The sequence below is a fragment of the Mesocricetus auratus genome, unplaced genomic scaffold, assembly GCF_017639785.1.
Source record: "Mesocricetus auratus isolate SY011 unplaced genomic scaffold, BCM_Maur_2.0 Super-Scaffold_100028, whole genome shotgun sequence".
Lineage (NCBI taxonomy): Eukaryota > Metazoa > Chordata > Mammalia > Rodentia > Cricetidae > Mesocricetus > Mesocricetus auratus.
Window position 1 is genome coordinate 22807205 of NW_024429209.1, and position 15147 is coordinate 22822351.

The 15147-nt window shown below is 53.9% G+C and overlaps 1 protein-coding gene across 3 annotated transcripts in view; it reads left to right on the forward strand.

Moving 5' to 3' along the window:
- Positions 1–8659: 8659 nt before the first annotated feature.
- Positions 8660–15147, forward strand: part of Cdh4 (cadherin 4) — a 498494-nt gene continuing 492006 nt past the window's right edge. For 2 of the 3 annotated variants that reach the window (XM_040732662.1, XM_005074507.4), the window contains exons 1-2: positions 8660–8779; positions 10650–10761. In XM_040732662.1, coding sequence (XP_040588596.1) covers positions 8723–8779; positions 10650–10761 — 169 coding nt within the window. In that variant the 5' untranslated portion in view covers positions 8660–8722. Of the gene's footprint in view, positions 8780–10011; positions 10044–10649; positions 10762–15147 lie in introns of those variants that run through there. The other variant, XM_040732664.1, reaches the window with a different exon arrangement.

Sequence of the window (15147 nt, forward strand, 5' to 3'; positions counted from 1 at the left end):
TATATGTGTGTGTACATGTGTGTACATGTGTATGTGTTCATGTGTGTGTACGTGTGTATACATGTGTGTGCCTCTCTCACAGGTGGTGTGTGTGTGCATGTGTGTGTATGTGTGTGTGCCTCCATCACAGGTGGTGTGTGTGCACGTGTGTATGTACGTGTGTGTGGGTACATGTGTGTGTGGTGTGTATGTGTGTACATGTGTGGGGAGATATATTTACATGTAGGCAGGTGCTGGTGCGCATGTGTGCACATGTATTAGGAGGAGTGCAGAGGTGACTTCCCATCTTACCTTTTGTGCCAAGGTGTTCTAGTTCCCTTTCTGTTGCTGAGATGAACACTACAGCTATAATAAACTTAGGGTTTATTTCAGTTCACAGGTTGTAGTCTGTCACTGGGGGGACGTCAGGACCAGATCTCAAGCAGGAGCTTGAAACAAAAACCATAAATTAAATGCTGCTTGCTGGCTCCTTCGAAGATTCACACTTAGCTTCGATTTCCTTTACAGGCCAGGACTCCCCTGCCTAGGGGTAGTGCCACCCACAGTGGGCTGGGCCCTCTAGGTCAATTAGCTACCAAACCCAATCTCCACAGACAAAAAGAAAAAAAAAAAGATCCAGAGATCTAGCCACTCCCTCAACTTCCCAAGAGAGTCCCTTCTCAGGTAATTGTACCCTGTGCTGAGTTGACAGTAAAAGTCGTCCTGGACCTGGTCTCCCTCTAAAGCTGAAATTCACAGATTCTGCTAGACTTGCTGACCAGCATACCTCCCCAGTGCTGGGGTAGCAGACATACACCACCACAGCCAGCTCTTACATGCTGGCGTGCTGGGGCTCCAACTCAGGTCCTTACAATTCTAAGCACTTCCCTACGGCCACAGTCTCTTCATCTTATTGTGTGTCTGTGCTGGCTGCAAGTGTGTCAGCTTGACACCCACTAGCATCACCTGAAAGGAGGGAACTGCAAGAGAGAAAAAAATGCCTCCATAAGATCTGGCTGCAGGCAATTTTTTCTTAAATTAGTGATTGATGGGGTGAGGGGTGGGGGGAGCCCCAGGCCATTATGAGTGGCGCCATCCCAGGGATGGTGGTCCTGAGTTCTATAAGAAATAAGGCTGAGCGAGCCACGGGGAGCAAGCCAGGAAGCAGCTCCCCTCCATGGCCTCTGATTTCTTCCCTGTTTGAGTTCATGTCCTGACTTCCTTCAGTGATGAGCAGTGATATGGCAATGTGAACCAAATTAACCCTTTCCTCCCTAACTTGTGGGGTTTTTTGTTTGTTTGTTTGTTTGTTTTGCTTTTTGGTCATGGTGTTTCATCAACCATAGGTCAGAAACCCTAACCAAGATAGTATTTTTCCTCCCCCTGTAGCAAGCCCCTTCCTGGGAAGATGACATTGCTCTGCTCCTTCCATGCTGAGGTGCTGGCACTCTCTGGAGGTGTTTATACTCTGTAGGGGAACCCTGCTAGTGTTAGTTACCCCAAGGATATGACTTGGACTGAGCCCTTGGGGCTACGCTCATTCCCCTTGTTCATACTGTGAGACTGGCTTGGCTGAAACTCATCCTCTACCCCATCTCCTCCGAGGCTTGGTTCTCCAGAGATTACCTGAGGCCGAGAAGCCTCCCTACCTCTCTACCTGTGCAGTTCCTTCTCCACTGGGGTTACCCTAGACCCAGAAAGTGAAAGACGTTGGGCAGCTGTTTGGGACACACCTCCTGGGACAGGGTGCCAGGCAGGGCCCTCACCTGGGCAGGCCTCACACAAGGTCACCTAGGTGGGGTGACCTGGGCTGAGAACACCTGTGCCATGGGCCTTCAGCCTCGCCTTGCTGCATGGGACTCATGGATGAGAGAGAACAAGAAGGGTCCTGAGTTTAGCAACAAACCCGCTTGCAGATAGCATGGAAGGGCTCACAGCCTGCTGCCAGCTGTGTCCGCCAGGCCTTCCTTCCTGGGGCTGTAGAAGACAAGAAGCATCTTTTTTAGGGCTGGCCTCATAATTCCTGCACTAGCCACTTCCACTTCCTTCCCCATTTCCTCCCCGTCTCTGTTTTTATGGCCACTCTGTCTGCTCGTATTCCTAGCATCCTCCCTTTAAGTCTGATATTATCCACTTTGGTGTCTAATTTCACTGCCTCTCTTTGGGTGTCTGTCTTTATCTTCTCCCTTCCCCACTGTCTCTGGGGCTCCTGCCCCATGGGCATCCTCAGCAGGTCCACCCCACCCCACCACTGCAAGGCTCTCCTCCCCCCCCCCCCCCAGTTCCAGCCCAGCTTCCGGCTGGCTGGGGTTCAGAAAGGTGCAGTGGCACAGCCCCTCCCCCACTCCAGGCTTCCCTGCTGACCACAACCTCCTTTCTTAGCCGGTCAGTCCGTGGTCCTCCAGAACTTAGTCGCATATGTGTAGAGCACCTGCAGGGGATACTGAGGACAGCATGGGAGACTGGGAATAGACGGTCTCACTGGAACCACAGGAGAGCCAGAGTGTTGCGGCTGTGTGGGGTGTGGCCCACAGCCTGACCAGGATTCCTTGGACCTTAAATGGTGCTTCCTGAAGAGCAGTGGTCAGGAGGGAACCTGGATAGAATGTCAAGGCAACTCCAGGGCCAGTGCGGGTCCTGAGCAAGAGGAGGGTTGGGGTGGGGTGATGGGGCGAAAACTTGCCAGAGGCCAGGTGGCACAGTACCTCACGGGCTGTAGAGAAGTTTTCAAGGCCCTAAAGGGGCCACCTGCAAGAAGACCACCTCAGGTCTAGCCTGTCCCTCAGTCCTGGTATGCAAAGCACATTGGATGGAAGGAGGCTGCAGGGATCCAGGGCAGGCGGAGACGGCTCCGACTACTGTCCAGACAGAGTGCACAGACTGGAGGTGTGCTTTGGGGGAAAGTCTACAGAGGAAAGATCTCCTTGAAATATTATAAATCAGTCCTTAGCCCACTGAGGGGCCTGGGATCTGGGTCACCCATAGCACCGAGCCCTAGAAAGACACAGCTCTATCCGCATGAGGAGGCCTTGAAGGACAAGCGGAGGCTGGGAGACAGGGTCTGTACCCTCGTGGGAGTGTGACAGCGCTGTCCGTAAGTGACTTCATCCTAGCCCCCTCTCCTCTGGCTTCTACACGCAAGTAAGCAACTAGCCAGATGGAACATACAACCACGAGTGCGTGCCCCCCGGGGTGTGTGTGTGTGTGTGTGTGTGTGTGTGTGTGTGTGTGTGTCCATTCCACCGCTGATACCCCTGCGTGTGTGTGCATGTGTGTGTGTGTGTCTCCATCCCACCGCTGATACCCCTGTGTGTGTATGCGTGCGTGTGTGCGTGCGTGTGCGTGTGTGTGTGTGTGTGTGTGTGTGTCCATCCCACTGCTGATACCCCTGTTATAAAAGCAGACAGACACCTAGTGAACAAAGTCGCAGAAAGCACGCCAACGACTCAGGTCACACGGGAGCCGCAGCTCTCTCCCCAGTAGACCTGTCCACTCTGAAAGTGCCTCACTTGGACAGCTTTCTTCTGACTTTTCCCTTTTAAGCCGCACACCCTACTTCCCAGATGCACAGATGCTTCCAACAGTCTACAACCCTCCCCCCACGGCCCCAGCAGACACCACAGTGCTGTGGCCAATAGCTTGAGAGCAGGCCGAGGCATCCCTTCAAGTTCCTTGGCTAACTTAGGTCCTCAGCTTCTTCCTGTGCAATGTGGAAATGGCGTGATGGGTGCCAGGGTGAGATATACACCCACATCACTGGGCATGTCTGCCAGGTGGAAATCCGGACTGTTCGAGGAGTGGACCAGCTCTCCCTGTGTCCCCCTCCTCTACGCACAGAGGATGTCTGCTGCGGTGCGTAGCAAGGGGCAGGTATGATAGCCTAGGGCCCCAGGGAAAGAACTATGCCAGACAGAAGGAAGGTGCTGAGGGGCAGTGTGAGGCTTAGGGTGGCTTCTGAACTTCTGACCGGCTGTAGCCAAGCTGAGCGTGGAGTCGGAGGGAGAGAGGATGGGAGCCGGGACCCGCCCACCTTCCCCTTTGTCTCCATCAGTGTCTGGACCAGGATGGGTCCTGGCTGCCAAGTGCTGGACCTAAGTAAGCTCCACTGCTCCTTGTTGCGGAGCATGGAGCTAGGTGCAGTGGTTCGAGTCTGCAATCCCAGCCCTGGGGAGGCTGAGGCAGGAGGACTGACAGGAGTTGGAGGCCAGCGAGAGAAAGTCTGACAGTGGGCCCCCGTGGTAGTCCATTCACATGTCCAAGTGTTTTCCCCATTGTGGAGCACCAGGGTTGCATGAGGCCAGAGCTCCAGGCTTGCACAGCAAGGCTTGGTGCGGCTGTGAGTGACAATGGGTACCACCGAAGGCAAAAGAGCAGGCCGGAATCTGAAAAACCCAAACAACACATGGACACTTCCTCCCTTTGATTCCCAGGGAAGCTTGGCCAGGCAGGGAAGTGATACTAGACTTGCAGGCAGAGAGCTACTTGTCCTGTGTTCACTCCCTCCCTCCTCTCTCTCCATCTCTCTCTTGCTCCTTCCCTTAAGAGTCTTCTGTCCTCTGTGCAAAGAGGCCTTCAGGAGCCAGCAGCAGCAGGTAGAATCCGTTCCTTCCCATCCTGCCTCAGATATTCTTAACAACCATCCCCCAAGGACCTTGGCTTTATTTTATGAACACGCTTTTTGCTAACTCTCGCCTTCTCTACAAGACAGCTTTTTCATTGAACATCGAGGTGCCTAAAAGATGATGATAAATGCAGGCTGAGAAGACGGCCCAGTCATCAACATGCTTGCCACAAGAGCGTGAAACCCAGGTTTAGATCCCCAGCACCCTCTTAAAAAGATCCCCCATGGCACCATGCATCTGGAGAGAAACACAAGAGGAAGCCAGGGGCTGGCTATCCAGCTATCTGAATCAGTGTGTTCCAGGTTCCACCAGAGACCCTGAAGACATCAACAAAGTAGCAAGAAATTGGTGAAAAAAAAAAACTGGAATCAACCTCTCATCTCCATACATATGCACTGTCTCACAGCCACATACCTATGTGTATGTACCTGTATGCACATGTATGCATGTGTGTGCAAGCATGCACACGCACATACACATACATACATACACACCCACACCCAGTGAGAGCAAGGGTGAGTAAGAGAGAACAAAACTATGACTACAGGAGAAATCAGAATTCTTTGAGCATTTGACTTGCAGAAGCTAAAGCCCTTGCCATATACCCAACAAGTGGGAGACACAGACGACAAGACAACCACATTTGCAAACGTCAACAGGTGTTGAAATCACTCACTCTGACACCCCTCCCCTGATGCCTTTTCTTTAGTTCTCCCAGGAACAAAAGTGAACTTCATTCCAGGGCCCCTTGTCCAGGTTCTGAAGTCCCAGGTCTCAGTGGCTTCCCCGTGTAAGACTGGTAGACAGTGGCAGACCAGAACCTCTTCTTCCACCCAGAGTCCCAGACAACAGGCCCAATGCCAAGGAAACAGCATTCCTGAGGCTCCTTAGTCCAGGGCACTCCAAAGGAAGCAATGCCTATGACTCAAATGTTACTGTGTGCTGCTGTCCACGGGGGGGGAGGCTGCTAAATGCAGGGGTCCAAGGGTATAATACCCTATTCCCTGGACAGCATTGGTGGTGGCAGGATCCTCATTCTTTCTTTGTATGGAGCAAAGGTGGAGTATTAAGAATTTTTATTACAGATTTTAGTATAGGCATTGAGAGAAGGAGAAGATGATATTGGCTCATTCCTGTAATCCTCACACTCAGGAGTCTGAGACAGGAGGATTGTTGTCAGTTTGAAGCCAACCTGGGCCTTAAAATAGAAAAAAAAAAGAAAGGAAAGGAAGAACAGAGGGAGGGAGGAAAGGAGGGAAGAAGGAAGGTAGAGAGGGAGGCAGGGAGGGAGGCAGGGAGGGAGGGAGGGAGGGAGGGAGGGAGGCAGGGAGGGAGGGTTGTGTGATGCAGACTGAGCCTGGAAATCTTCATTTTCATTGGGGATCTGTTGATTGCCTCCTAAGTAGATGGACAACTTTCCAAGTGGCAGCTCTGTGTGTGTGTGTGTGTGTGTGTGTGTGTGTGTGTGTGTGTGTGTGTGTGTGTGATTCTGTGAATCACAATAGGGAGTACTGGGTGAGGAGCCCAAGAACCTATATTTTTTTAAGCAAGCTTGCTCACACAGCTGCCCAGACTGCAAGTGACAGACCAGGATGGTCCCTGGGAATAGCAGCTTCGCGTTGGCTGTGTCTCAGCATGCCCTCCCCGCTTCACTCAGAGCAAGTCTGACAAAGCAACGCTCTCTGCTGGACTCGCATGGGTCACTGCAACACTTCTGAGCCATGTTCTTGCAAACATGGCTTCCCATAAGATGCCTAAGCCGAGTCCTTGATTAAGCAAGTTTGGAAGAAGGCTGCCCACGCCAGGGGGGGTCCTCAGGGTCTGCCTGTGAATGCCGGTAGCCAGCTTCTAGAACGGGAACTCTGCAGACTTCCTTCAGCCTGGCTGCATAATTGGGAACCTTTACAACCGCACCCCTGGGGTAGATAAATTTACATACCACTCCTGATTCACAGCAGGGCTGGTTGATGCCAGGATAGCAAACTCTTGTCAGGGAGCCTCAATGCAAGTCTGGAGGGTCAAAGGTTCTCTGACACTTAACCATGGGCAACAGTGAGGTGCACCAAGCCCAGCATTTGGACCTCAGGCCCCACCTGCTTCCTCCAGCTTGCCCACCCCGCTGCGCCCCCAGTTGATGTGGTTCTCTGCCCAGAGTATGACCAGGAGAAAGCAGGGGTTCTTTCCAGGTGACTGCCTGTTGCTTATGCCTAGGCTACTGAGAACACAGAGTAGCGCCCCCCCCCCAGGATAACGCCTGAAGACAACACAGAGAAGAAAGAGGAAGGTTCTGCGAACTGCTCACCTGGGCAGGATGAAGTGTGTTCAGGAGGGAGGCGTGTCTTTAAGGGAAGTGGGCACTGGCTGCAGGATGGAAGTCCCCTGAACGACTTGCTCCTGGTCTCTTCCTGACTATGGGTCTGAGTTCCATAGTGTAGCTGTCCCCTCCCAGGTCGCTGTGTTCCTGCAAGTGACCCCAATAGACTCACGAACTCACCGGGCTGCACCCAAGTCCTTCTTTGGTCTGGGTACCTCTCTATCTGGGGGGGGGTGAATATTTCTTTGTGTCTTCCCCAGAAAAAGCCACCCGGCCAACCTGAACATAACAAGGCTGGCCCAGCCAGCCATGTTAAATTAGTAGCCTCTCTGTACCCTGGCAGGCTCAACACTGCCCCAAGCTGTGGAGCAGGGCCAGGCTGGCGCCGACTGTGTTCCTATACTTAGTGTTGCAGGCAAACCCGGCCTCGTACTCATCGGCACAGCCCACTGTGCACCCAGGGTTACCTAGAGTCTGACTTCCCATGGGCATAGGTAGACCAGCCAACAGCTTAGGGTGCCATCCATCATTTGGGGGTAGGGGAAGGCAAGGAGGGAAAGGCCTCTCTGTCCAAGCTGATTCTGACTTTGGGGCAATTTCACCCATCTTATCAAACCAGAACTATAGTATTCTGGACGCAGATCCCCTCAGAAGAGAGACAAAGAGCATTTGAAATATCTGAGCAAACATCCTACTTTTCTCTTCGTCGCTTTCCCGAGGAGTGGGAAAGCCTGGATTCACATTCCAAGCTGCCCTTGGTTTTCAATGGGAGCCATACGATGATAAAAAAGAAAGAAAGAAAGAAAGAAAGAAAGAAAGAAAGAAAGAAAGAAAGAAAGAAAGAAAGAAAGAAAGAAAATCCGATCCCGGGTTGGAAACTGCCCATGCGGAGCAAATGGAGCTGGCCTGCCCAGGGAGTTGACGAGCCTGACAGCTCTGCCTGCTGGAGCTCCTTCCTTTTCAGGGCCTCTGATTTCTTCCTTGCCTTCTCAGGCCTAACTGCATTTTTTGGCGCACAGACAGTAATGAGCAGGGACCCTTCCAAACCTTGTAGTGCGCGAAGAGCCAGGCCCACATTGTAAGCTCTCTCTCGGGCTGAAGGGGCCAGAGGATCCCTGTCAGCTGGAGAATGGTGACCCCCTCCGTTCTCCCTTCTCGTCTGACCTCTAGCAGTATAATCCTGAGCTGCTCCGTGGACTGGAAGCCATCACAAAGGCCCTGTGTCGGGGGAGTTAGAAGACACTGGAGCGGAAGGAAGTGTCCACTCGCCACTGTGGGTTCTGGAGAGAAGTTTCTGAGATCACTGAGTGATAGCTAGGTAGTCCCACCATCGGCAAAGGACATCTAACTTGGGGACAGAGACCCCGGTCCCTTCTTCAGTCCACACAGTCTTTGCTCCTAGAGACCTAGTGTCCTTGGCTCCTTCTGCCCCCACCGGGCTCCAGATGCCCAGCGGGATTGAGGCCGGCAGGGCAGCGAACCACCAGGCCGGCAGGTTGTTGAGCGAGTGGGCACGGGAGCGGCGCCTTTAAGGCCCGCGTCAAGCCCGGCCGGAGGGGCGGGGCCTCGGCGGGGCGGCCGCGCGGCTTCACCTGCAGTTCTGAGCGCGCCGAGCAGAGGCGCGGGCGGCTGCGAGGCCGGCGGACGCACCGGCCGGAGGGAGCGCGCCGCCGGCCCACTTGGCCTGGCTCCCGGAGCCCGGGCGGCGAGCGCGGGGAGCAGCAGGGCGGGCGCGGGCGGAGCGTTGCCGCGGCGGGGGAAGCCGGGCACCGGGAGAGCGCCAGGGCGGCGCGGGGCGGCAGGGACGATGACCACGGGCTCGGTGTTGCCGCTGTTGCTACTCGGGCTCTCGGGCGCGCTCCGGGTAAGTTGCCGCCTCCCTGCTCTCGGTCGTTCCGAGAACCCGTGGTGCTGGCTGGGCTACCCCGGTTCTCTCATCCCGCCGCCCGCGCTGCACGAAGCCGCTCGCGATCGGTGCTGGGAGCTGCGGGGCGGAGCGGGCGGGACCCGGGGTGCCATCTCGCTGCCCGATCTGCGCTCCGGGGCCGCCCTCCGTGGCGTAGCGTTCGCCTCCATCGCCCGGCAGCGGCTCATCCTGAGTTCCAGCCGCGCGCCGCGATCTGGTCCGCTACGCGGAGCGCTCGACCGGGTCCCGCGGGTGCCGCTGCGGTGGGAGGCAAAGGCGACTACGGGGCGCGGGTTGTAGCCGTGGTGTCTGGCGGATCCTCCCGACTTAGAGAGGGACCGGGAAGAGGGCGCGGCGGGAGCTGGAGGCATTACGCCTGGGGACAGGAGCTGGACACCCGCGCTATCCCCACACCGTCTCTGCGCGGTCCCTAGCCGGTTCGGCTGAGTCCTCAAGCTCGCTGCGGGGCCTCTGCACGGCTCAGCGGCAGCTTCCGCGGCGACCCTGGGCGGAGACCGAGTGGCCTGAACCCCCTCTCGTGGCCGATCGGTCCGGTGGCGTGCTCGCAGCCACGCCGAGGTAATCTCTGCGATGAACCAGGTCCGGGGACCTCCCGCTCCGAGGCCACTGAACCATCGCACTGCGCGGGGAACACGCCCCGGGGGGACAGAAACTTTCCCGGCCGACTTTAGCCTCCCGCGGGCTGCAAGTGCATTTCAGAGCTGCAATCCCCAGGAATCCGACGCGATTCTTAGTTTGACCCGAGGAAGATCTCCGACCCTGCCAGCCCTCTTCCAGCCTACCAGGGTTGGGTTCCGAGCCCGAGCTACAGGCTGCGGACTGCGGGTTGGGTGTCCTCCTAGCCGAACCCGGGCGGCGCCGTAGCGCGCAGCTGGAGGACTCGACCGGCAGGGAGGCGCGTTCCGCTCCGGCGGCCAGCGAAGCCGAGACCACGGGGTGCCGGCTGTGCCTGTGGCTCCCGGAGCTCACCACCAGGGACCGGGCGCCTGGTGTGCCTTCTTCCCCCATAGATGACTGGATTGCTATCTCTCTTGGTTCCTGGCAGCTTGGGTGGAACCCCCTGCTCACTGACTTCCCTTGCCTACAGATCTAGACTTCCAGAGGAGCGGAAAGCAAGCCCTTTTGGCCAGTTAGGTGAACCCTCTCTCCTGACTAGGCTTGAAACAGGAGCTTCAGACTGAACAAGAGTCGAGGACATTGGGTGGGTGAACTTCACACAAACACAAACACACACACACACACACACACACACACAAAACCTCCTTGCAGTCTGGTGGTCCCTCCCTTTGCTCAGCTTGGAAACAGCCCTGGAATCTCCTTGATTTTGCCAGCTCCCTTTCTTGGAACCCCATCCCTGTGGCCTGCCGATGGAGGCACCTAGCCTAAAGGCAGAGGAGAGAAGGTTCCTAGCAGAGCCCCCTGCCTCTAGCGGACTGGCTTTGCCGGTGGCTGGGTGAACCACTAGAGAAGCCTTCTGTGCTCATCCACGTCTCCTCCTCAGTACCTCTCTGCCTTTCCCCTGCCATATGCTAATAAGGCCCCTCTGGTACCCGGTCTAGGCATCAGGTGATCCTATGCTTCCCATGGAAGCAGGCACAGCTGCCCAGTGCTGGAAAATTCTCCTAGCCAGGGCCAAGACAAACTAAAGCCCCCCCCCCCAGAGAGGATCCCACTACCACCTCTGGGTGGAGATGGTGGTTTATCTGCACTTCTCAGCCAGAGGCTTGTGAAGTGGCCGTGACCAATGTGGGTTGGATTAAATTTCTGTGAACTTATTTTGGTTTCACACCTTCCTTTCCATCCCCAGGCCCACCACGAGGATCTGACAGTCAGAGAGGCCTGCAAGGCCGGCTTCTCCGAAGAAGACTACACTGCCTTGATCTCCCCGAATGTCCTGGAAGGAGAGAAACTACTCAGAGGTAGAGAAGTGTGGGGCCGGGGTGGGGACGGGGCGGGGGCGGGGGCATGGAGTGGAAGGCTTGGCTGGCCTCGGAGCCCCGATCTCTGCAAAGAGATGGCTGTGAGATCAACTAGGTCGCAGTGGTCCAGTGGCGAGGCTCTTTGCGATGGGTCTGCCTGTCATTTGGACTGAGGCGAATCATTTCCTGGGCTACAAATGGGAATTCAGGTGGAACACCGTTAACCAATGCTGTGCAGAGACACTTCCTTACCGAGTATTTTTATGTATGAAGTGCAGGGCTCTTAAATTATCCCCACTTTGAAATGCATGACAAAGCAGACGATGTTGTTGGGAGCTCAGTAAATAAGCCCACAGACGTTCTGCTCACAGACGTGGCATGTGACTTTCACGACTGCCCCTCCAACGGCAGGGAAACACACGCCGGGGAGGGGCGTCAATGAGCTTCTGGAACCCAGGTGTGCAAGGGGCAAAGGGAGATGGCTGGAAAACTCATCGCAAATGGGTTTCCCCTTTCCAGACAAACTAATTAAACTTTCTGTTTGCGTAGAGTGGGAAATGATGGGCTCTGAGCTTTCGTCTGGGAGCTTGTGCTCTTGGCCCCAGGAACCCAGAAGTCTGAACTGGTATATCACAGAGACAGGGGGAAGTGGGCCTTCAGAAAGGCCGTCAAAACCTAATTTCCATATTGGCTCTGCAGTCTTAAAGGTTGTTGACTTCTCCTGGTGGGTTTGTGTTGTAGGAAGTAGAGCAGCTGTCGGTGAACAGGTGTGCACAGGTGTGTGGAAGCCCTCATCTGCAAGTCAATGCTGTTCTGGGCATGTCCGAATGGAGTCAAAAGTGGCTGTAAATTCATGTTCACATAAAATCCTAGACTGTGAGGAGCTTTTTTGTTTGTTTGTTTTTTGTTTTTCTTTTTCTTTGTGGAGGAGTTGATTGTGTGGTTCTCAGGCGTGAACTCCACAGGTGACAATGACATCCCAATTAGGATGCCAGAAGGTTGTTCCCACCTAGCAGGGATCTTTCATACTTTTGTTCCTAGCAAGTTATGTGAATTAAGACAGCATCCAACTTTCCTTACATTTTTCATTTTACAAATTGTGAAGCCAAAGCCATTGAGTACCGCTGGTCATTAAAAAAAAAAAGAAAGGAAGGAGGGAGGGAGGGAAAAAGAGAGAGGAAGAAAGAAGGAAGAAATGAAGGAGGGAGGGAGGGAAGGAAAGAAGGAAGGAAGGCTTCAGAAGCTGGCTGAGGATTGGGTGGGCTTCAGTGAGAAAGTGTGTTCGGGACACTCTGAGAGCTTCATGAGTGTCTTGATTTGGAGTTTGATGGAGTTGGTCACCTTCTCATGTCCACTGTGCCCCCCTTCCCCCTGCTGTGTTCTGGACTCCACCATGCTGACACTGGGACATGTGGCCTTTTGGAGCTTATAAGAAACACGAAGAGATCTTGCCACACCCAGTGACCCAGACTTGAGAGAAAAATACTATTTGGTGACAAGGAGTATCTACAGCAGAAAAGGCATCTTCTTATTTTTTTAAATCATGCTTCCTAGGTCTCCCTGGTGTCATGACTGTGTGCACAGCTAAGCCCTACTATGTGCTTTGGTCCTCTTGGGTATGGGGGGTTTACTGGCCTGAGTTCACCGAGTGCCCTCTGGGTGCACTTCATGCAGCTCAGGCTTAGCTCAGGGGAGAATTTGATCGTCAAGGTGTCTGGGATCCGAGCTTCTCTTGCTCGCCCCTGAGGGTAGGCTATAGTCAGAGCCCCATCACTGTTTTCTCCCCCTTTCAGCATGAGGTGCAAGATATCATAAGCAAAGATGTTTTTATATCATAGAAATAACTCTGCACACAGAGGTGAAAACTAGGGCCTGTGATACGTTCAAGCTAAGACAGGCAGACATGGCTGGGTATGCAGAAAACTTTCCCGATCTGAGAGCACAGTGGGGATGACTGTCAGGCTCGGAGCTCGGAGCTCCTGGTAGGTTCTGTGCTAAATAGATAATGACTCCTGATAATTGAGTTATTCCGAGGGAGAGAGCTTAACCTTACTTAATTTGACAAGCAGAGCTTCCCAGTCGTGGTTTTACGGTGAGCACGCCATGAGCTATTACCGGCCACCCCGTGGCTTCCTCTCAATGCCTGAGTCAGCTCACCGGCAGCCCTGGACCTCCACATTCCAGCAGGGGAGATTTGTTACACAGTAATTAACTTGTTTGTGATAAATGGGTGGAGGAAATGTCGTGGCATTTTGTTTTATGTCTAAATGAAAAGCATTTGCATTCTAAAAAAAAAAAAACCCCTGCTAATTAGGCTTAAAATAGTTTTTCCCAACAGGGTAACAAGTACATGTATAGCAGCCCCGTTGGAGATGGAGAGCCACCACGTACAGAAAGCAGGGTGCTCCCTGGGCCCTCACTGTTCCAGGTCTACTTGGCCTTGCGTTTCCCTGACGCCTCTGCTGGCGAACGTGGAATGTTGCCTGCAGCGCAGCCGTGGCTCTGCTTTTAGAATAATTTTACTTACGATCGCTGATGCATGCTATTATCTAAATATGACAGATTCTGAGGGCTCTCAAGCAGCCTGCTGCAAGCCCTCCCTGCTTTAGGCCGGGTCAAGAGCTTAAGCTGGTGAGTCTTTCTCTACTTGGTGAATTATTAATGGTCAGCCTGCCCAAGAAAGCTGCTGCCGGCCGGCCGGTGTGGCCACCCTGTTGTCCTCCCACAAGAAGGGCAGAGTCTGGATCCAGCCTGCCCAGCCTCGCAGTGGAGGACCCCATGCAGGGGAGAAGTTTCCATGTGTGTCTGGGGGGGGGGGAGTAAAGGATGTATGTGTGCATTGGGTCCCCCGCTGCAATCTTGGAGAAAGGTGACTAGGCAGAGCTGCTGTTTGCCATGAAGCAGGAGAACGGGGGTGTTGGTTGGTCATCTGAAGAGAGTCTGCACTGAGTTCACAGGCGTTAGGAGGAAGGGCTTTGCTGTCGATGCCTGCATTTGAAGATTTCCTCCCCATCTCCGTCTTCTATTAGCCTGGGGCAACCTATGTCCTGGCCACACTTGTTCCCTGTCAACCAACCAACCGTCTCCCTTAAGTAAACCTTGATGTTACTGGCCGGCCGTTCGGCTTTTGTCATATATTTGCTGTTCCAACATAATTGACCAACAGGCTAAGACCTAGTTAACAGATCCTTAAACAGATGGGGTTGGTTCTGCTCATACTACACTGAGTCCTGAGATATGGTCATGGGCTGGGGTACTGTACGAGACTCATGCCTATCGCATCCTAATCTTTATTCTTGCCGCTCTGCCGTCCAGTTTGTTAGTTTACTGCCACGTCACCGTAGACCAGCTGCTGCGGCCCCATGTGTTGCATCTGAGTTCAGGGAAGAAGCAGAAGACCGCCCCCCCCATTTTTTTTCATTTTCTCTAGTCTCAGGAAAACTTCTCTTGTAACTCCCGCAAGGGTTCTCATTGGCTAACCCAGGTCACATGGTGTTCTGAGCTCCACAAGCTGCACTACTGCGCCTGGTTTACACCCCTCATAACCCACTTACTGGATGGGGAGCCAACTGGTTTTTCTCTGGACAGAGCTGAGAGCCCTGTTTTAGGAAGGAGAAGGGGAAAGATGCTATGCCAACAGCCTTAGTGCCTGGTGATATGGTACCTCCCCAGTGCTAGGGGCTGTGCCTGAAAAGGAAGGCAGGCCATGAATTATTTGTTGCTCTCTCTGTCTCTCTCTCTCTGTCTCTCTCTCTGTCTCTGTCTCTCTCTCTTTCTCTCTCTCTCTCCCTCCCTCCCTCCCTCCCTCCCTCTCTGGTTCTCATGTAGCCCTGCTTTGCCTCCAACTCACCATGTAGCTAAGAATGACTCTGGCCTCCCCTGATCCTCTATCTCCTCCTCTCAAGTGCTGAGAATTGTGCCCGACACCTGGCCCAAATGAGTTTAAGAGGGTAGCTGGACTAAGGTCATGGAAGGCATTTGGGGTCAGTGTCTAAGACACGGTTGAAGCCTAGCAGGCTCCACCTTCAAGAGGAGTTGTCTTCCTGAGGGTTTTTTTTTAAGATTTAGTTTTAATTGTGTGTGTGTGTGTGTGTGTGTGTGTGTGTGTGTGTGTGTGTGAGTGCATGCAGTGCCTGTGGTGGCCAGAAGAGGGCACTAGATTCACTGGAACTGGAGTATAGACCATTCTGAGCCATCATGTGGGTGTTGGGATCTGAACCTGGGTCTCTGAAAGAGCAGCCAGTGCTCTTAACAACTGAGCCATCCCTCTGCAGCCCCAATCTTCCTTCTATAATCCACCAAGAAGTATCTCTTTGCCCATGTGGTTTGATGAGATTCAACCCTAATCCCAAGTGATTCTGGCAGGGAGGAGGTTTTGGCCAGGCC